General features: G+C 47.4%; 1 protein-coding gene across 3 annotated transcripts in view; it reads left to right on the top strand.

Moving 5' to 3' along the window:
• The first annotated feature begins 5,149 nt into the window (after positions 1 to 5,149).
• Positions 5,150 to 6,491, top strand: part of LOC119332095 (putative receptor-like protein kinase At4g00960) — a 5,253-nt gene continuing 3,911 nt past the window's right edge. The window contains exon 1 of one of the 3 annotated variants that reach the window (XM_037605264.1): positions 5,150 to 6,224. In XM_037605264.1, the coding sequence (XP_037461161.1) occupies positions 5,778 to 6,224 (447 nt within the window). In that variant the 5' untranslated portion in view covers positions 5,150 to 5,777. The remainder of the gene's footprint in view (positions 6,225 to 6,491) is intronic. The other 2 variants (XM_037605265.1, XM_037605263.1) reach the window with 2 other exon arrangements.

The following is a 6,491-nucleotide window of genomic DNA, read 5'->3' as shown; positions in this document are numbered from 1 at the left end:
TAATTGACTTGCAGATGGCGGAGCTCCTGGCATGTCGTAGAGTGATCAAGCTGGTGTTAAAGTTTGCTCTGGAATCTGATAGTAAGGAGGCAGCTAACACGATCTCTTCTGTGGAGATGAACATGTCCCTCCATGGCCCTATAGTTGGGTAGATCAAGTTTGCTGCTCCATTCAGCGGAAGAGATCATGATCAGGTGGGTCCGACGATCGACTAAGCACCACCTAGCCAAGGAAGGTTGTCGTCAGCATTTGTGCAAAACTTGGTTTAACGAACCTCTGGGTTGTTTTTCTGGATGCTTTGAACTCGGATATGTTCGAGATAGTTCAATAAAACGGCAACAATACCAACGAGAAAAGAAGAAGAAAACGTGTTAAACAAGCAAATCGGTTCATCGAATGAAATCACGTGCTCCTCTCGTTTCATAATATAAGAGTGTTTTTGAACTAGTATAGGGGCGGAGGGAGTAGACCGCCAGTGGAGTTGAAGCGAGAAAAAAATGGCTAAACAAAGAAGAAATATCAAACGGATTGAAATTCAAAATAGCTCGAGGGCCTTATGTGCAAACATCACCCCACTAGCAGACCTGGCCAAATGGGCCGGCCCGACACGGCACAGCTCGGCTCATCGTAATCGTGCCTGGCACAGCCCGCCCCGCCATGGCACGATTATTAGCCGGGTCGTGCCGGGTCGGCCCACGTGCTGCCCCCTCTAGCCCAGGCACAGCCCAGAAGCTATACGGACCGGTCCAGTGGCATGCCAGGCACGCCTGGCCTGTTAGGCTGCCGCCCTGCTAGGCTGTTTTTGGGCCAAATTTGGCCTATGGACCTATTTTTTCGGCCAGATATATTTAAAAAATCCTAAATAAAAATAAAAATAAATAAACGGGTCGTGTCGTCCTGGCCCGCGTGCTCAGCCTTCAGGCCCAGGCACGGCCCCTGGCGTGCCGTGTGCCGGGCTGGCCCGTGTAGCGCGTGTCGTGCCGTGCAGGCGTGCTACTGGGCCGGCCCAGATATCCCGGACCGTCTTCCCAGCGTCGACGAATCAACCAGTCAGCGTCCTCCTCCCCACGGCCACGGTCGACTCCTCCCTTCCCTACAACGCCGCTCGCCGGAGCTACGCCACCTTCAGCCTGCCCATCTCCGTCCGTCCACCTCTCTCCTCTCTCCGCACGCAGCACAGCAGCCGCGGTGCGTTCTCGGTTCTCCCTACGCGCGCACTATCGCCTAGCTGGCTAGTGGGAGGTGGTGTGAGTGAGACGGCGTGGTGTTCGTAGCAGAACCATGGTCGGGAGCGGGAGAATTGATTTTAACCCCCCCCCCCTGCGCGCTCCACTTTGATCTTGTACCCCCATGTTCGTGCGACTCGCTCTGAGCCCCCCTGTTCCGACTCGTTCTTTGCTGATTGCCCCCTTCTTGTTGTTATGCGTTCAGTTTGCTACTAATGAAAGAAAAACTGGTCTGGTAATATTTCTATTTGACGAAACTGCCCTCAATACCCCCAACACGCGAGACAGGGCCACCAGTTCGCTCGCTCGTTCCAGCTCTCCACCCAGCCGCCTATTCGCTCTCGCCCCGCCGCCGCCCCTGCTGCTCCGCCGTCGCCCTGCTGCTCCGCCGTCGCCCTTGCTGCTCCGCCGCCCTCCATTGCTGCCCCAAGGTAAGGCAAGCTTCCCCCTTCCCTTTTCCATGGAGTTGGTGTAGTTCCCCTTGTACGGACGTCTAAATCTTAGAAACCCTAGGTACTGAGGGAGATGGGGATTTGAGTGAGAGGGGTTGGATCGGCAAAGGGGTGTGATGGATCTGAAAAGGTAACATCATATTCCCTTGTTTTGGTTTGATGTATGCATGACTTTTTGTGTGAAATTTCTGATTTTTTTGTCTATATTGAATAGGATCGATGCAATGTCTGTGCATGATTCTAATCAATCCAGTGTGACAAACCTAACCACGGAGATGGTCTCGTGCAATGAAGTAGAAACCGTTGGTACCATTGTCGATTGGTCAAGTCTTGTGATCGAACCTGAAAATGATGGGGATGAAAAGGGGATTCCGGATGAAAAGCCGGCGGACGAGAAAGCCATGTTTGCTCTGTTGGGTTTGAAAACAGAGGAGGGCGAGGGAAAAACTAACCTTGGTCATGTTGTCACTCCTACTCCTGATTATGACTTGGATGATGTCAAAGGGGCAGCTATTGCTGTTGATGATAATGCTCCAGAGGAGCCACTTATTGCGTGGGATGAACGAAAACCAAAGATGGATATAGGGACCCCTTATCCTGATATGGCTGCATTTAGAAAGGCTATAAAACAGGTCGCTATCAATGGAGAGTTCGAATATGGCACTAAAAAAAATGAGCCGGCAAGGTTTCGGGCTTTTTGTAAAGGTCAATCCATGATAGGCCAACCTTGCAAATGGTCCTTAACTGCTAGTTGGCAGAGAGACGAAAATTGTGTGATGGTAATAATTTTTGTTTCTTTGGAGAGTTCGAATATTACTTTGTTTCTTTGCTTGTCATTGTAATGATCTTTCGATTTGAATCATTCTTTGTTGTAGGTTGTGAAGCATCAAACAGAACATATTTGTAGTTCAACGAGTGGAAAAGTGACTAGAATGACAAGTCAATCTTGGGTGGCTGACAAGGGAGCAACTATGCTTAAGAAAGATCCAACCATTGGTGCTGTGAAGATACTTAAAGAGTTACAGGAAGAGCATCATGTCACACTTGACTATAACACAGTGTGGAAAGGCAAACAAAAGGCAGCAACCAGCTTGTATGGGAGTTGGGAAGAAAGTTTCAGGATGTTGTACAACTACAAGGCCGAGATAGAATTGAGGTCTCCAGGGAGTATTGTAGAGATTGATACAACCACAAGTGAAGGTGAAGTACATTTCAGCAAGCTATTTATTGCTTTCAAGCCATGCATAGATGGGTTTCTGAATGGATGTAGGCCATATATCAGCATAGACTCAACTCACTTAAATGGCAAGTGGAAAGGTCAGCTAGCTGTAGTCACTGCTTTGGACGGTCACAATTGGATGTTCCCGGTGGCGTATGGCTTTATTGAGTCTGAAAATGGAGAAAATTGGGCTTGGTTCATGAATCAAGTGAAGAAGGCAATAGGGGACCCTCCAGTACTGGCTGTTTGTACGGATGCTTGCAAGGGTCTTGAAAATGCTGTTAAAAAGGTTTTCCCTCAAGCTGAGCAGCGTGAGTGCTTTAGGCATATGTGGCATAATTTTCAGAAATATTTTCATGGTGATGTGTTTGGACGGTTGTGGCCTGCTGCTAGGGCATATAGGGCGGAAGAATATCAACATCACATGACAAAGGTGTTTGAGGCATCTGAGAAAGCGTATCCTTACCTTAGGGATTACCATAATCTGTTATGGATGAGGTGCATGTTCAATCCTGACATCAAGTGTGACTACATAAATAACAATCTTGCTGAGTGCTTTAATTCTTGGGTGCGAGAAATCAAGGACTTGCCGATTGTTCAGCTAGCTGATAAGATTAGAGAGATGATTATGGACCTATTTAGAAAGAGGAGAATGATTGGAGAGAAATTGGTAGGGAAAATACTGCCATTTGTCATACACCAATTAAATGCAAAGACTCGAGGACTAGGACATCTCAAGGCTAAAGCATCAGCTGATTGGAGTGGAGAAGTGAAAAATGATAACAAAGGGGATGAAAGACATGTCGTCAAAACACTCACACATGAGTGTACATGTCTGCAATGGCAGCACACAGGCAAGCCTTGTGACCATGCACTAGCATTCATAAATGTTTTGCAAGCTCGCAACTTTATGAACATGGAGGATTATGTGCACGAGTACTACTCAGTTAGCAGATTCAGGGCAGCATATGAAGGTGTAATTGAGCCCCTTACGGACAAGAATCAGTGGCCACATGTTGATACAGGCTTTGTGTTGCGTCCACCAATTCCAAAAGGCAAGAAAAAAGGTGCTGGAAGAACAAGAAAACAGAGGATGAAGAGTTGGTGGGAAGGTGGATCAAGGAAGGGATCATTGAAGAAATGCAACAAATGCGGGGACGTAGGACATAGAGAAGCCGGCTGTCCTCAAAATGGAACAAAGAAACGGTACAAACTAATACTTGTTGCTGTTTTCTACCTATAACACCATGATTCTTTAACATGAAAATATCTCTAATTGCTTCTTTTTGTAGGAAAAGTATGGGGAAAAAGAATCCACCTCCATGGTTTGATGTCTCGGTTAGCAATGTGATTCCATCTACACCAACCAAGAGCAAGAATGTCGCCACTTGTAGCAGTCCTGGAGCTGTGACAAGAAGCCAAGCGGCATCTCAAGCTAGTCCTGGAGCTGTCACAAGGAGCCAAGCAACATCTGAAGCTGCTACTCCACCACCAAAGTCTCCAGCAAAAGGAAAGAAGAAGAAAATGACTCCAAAGAGGAAGAAATTAAGCGATCTGTGATGAACTTGTGTTATTGCTATGTGTGAGGTGCAGACTCACTTTATTGTTCTGTATGTGAGGTGCAAACTCTCCTTTTGGTCCTGTGTAAGTGAGGCAGAGACTCACTATTATTCTGCTATGTGTGTGAGGTAGAGACTCACTTTAATTCTGCTGTGTAAGTGAGGTGGAGACTCACCTTTATTTGTTGTCATGCAGTTCTGTAGAACCTTGCTGAACTTATTATATATGCTATCATGGAATCATTGTGAGACTATATTATTTGTATTCTGTTCGTTTGAAAGGCTACATATACAGCAAAATTGAACTTTTTTTTTTCTGTGAGAAACATAGCACAGTTGAAGCAAATCCTGTCATTTGAGAAAAAAAAATTGTGGCTGGGACGTTCAGACTAGGTAAAGAGATCTTTTTAAACTGAAGGGTACTTCTGTCCATTCTTATTTTTATTTGATGATTAGATACTAACAAATGTGTTAAACAGGCAAAAGGGGGTTATTAGCAACCACTGGACGGCCCAGGGAGGGCTCAGAGCGAGTCGCACGAACATGGGGGTACAAGATCAAAGTGGAGCGCGCAGGGGGGGTTAAAATCAATTCTCCCGTCGGGAGCTCGTGGAAGTGCCTCACGCGGTCAGTCCGCGGGGATCCAGCGACGGCGTTTGGTTCTGGACGGCGACGGATGCCCGCGTGCCACTTGGAGGAGAGCACAAGATGTTTGTCGTTATGCTATTGCCGCGTCCGCGTGCACCGGGAGCCGTCCAGATGGCACCGGTGGCAGTGCCTCCTCCCTGCCATTTACTGGTTGTCCTGCCCTTTGATCTATTGCTCAGTCATAGGTTCGTTCGTGTGGTCTTAGACAAGTTGCAGATGTTCAGGATTATCTCTCTGGGTGGACTGCTCTCCACCGGCCGCAGGCCAGGTGTTTGTGGAAATTCCGCAGGATGAGAATCTGTGCCCTGATGGTGCCAGGATAATATCTACGTTTCTGTTAGATATTCTTAAGGTGTAGGAAGTAGTCTTGGACTCTTGGTGTTGGTGGTGTTGAAATGCCATGCCAAATTGTTTTACTTTCTGAAAAATCATTTTCTTCTGGTATAGGACCTACTTTCAGAAAAATCTGAGTCCAGTCACCACCTCAACAGTTTGGATGTGGCCATCCTATCAGGGGAGGTTCCTTATACAACTTCCCAACCACATAGTCAATCATGAAGTCTGAAGGCTGCGACGCACTCGCTGCTCAGAGAAGTCCTATGGTATAGGAGCTGGCTACTGAGTGCTTGTTCTCAGCGCTCTCCAGTCTTCTTCACCAGCAAACTGAGAGAAGATGATGCTCTGCAATGGTGTCAGTCAGGTGGCCAGCATAGCGCAGCTTGCTGGGGTGGACGCGTATGGACTCATCACGATGATCGTTGAGGCTGCAAGGACAGTTAGAAGGAACCAGGAAACCTGCCAGCTGCTGGCGCGGCGTGTGAAGATGATTGGAGACCTTCTCCAGCAGCTCGAGAGCACGCAGCTGATGCAGCATACGGAGACGAGGAACCCCGTCGAGCAGCTGGAGGAGACGCTCCAACGTACGTACGTGGTCATCACATCCTGTCAAGGCAGCAGCTACCTACGCAGCTGCTTTATTGGAGGGAAGCAAGCTGACCAGCTCCATCAGGTGCAGAATGAGATCGCCTTCTACCTCCAGCTCTTCCCTCTTGTTGGCTTCGTCGATACCAGTCGGACCTGGTCACGGCTTCTACACAGAGCTCATCCTCTTGGTACAGAGGTACATATATTCATCTCACTTTTCTAGATAGATGTGAATGGTACAGATATCATGTGCATGAGTTTGCCAGCACAAATTCAGTTACAGATGCTGCTTTTTTAAATCTCTTGTGTGAGCAGTACAGTAGTCAACTTCAATTGTCACTTTATCTGATTGTGTTAATAACAAAAGACTGCACTATTATGAACACTTTCATATCAAATCTAATATTAAAGAATCCGGTTCTCAAGATCATGCCACTTCTGAACACTGCACAGATGCCAGGCC

This window comes from Triticum dicoccoides, chromosome 7A (assembly GCF_002162155.2).
Source record: "Triticum dicoccoides isolate Atlit2015 ecotype Zavitan chromosome 7A, WEW_v2.0, whole genome shotgun sequence".
NCBI lineage: Eukaryota > Viridiplantae > Streptophyta > Magnoliopsida > Poales > Poaceae > Triticum > Triticum dicoccoides.
The sequence above is the reverse complement of the archived record's forward strand: the minus strand, read 5'-3'. Positions and strand labels throughout refer to the sequence as shown.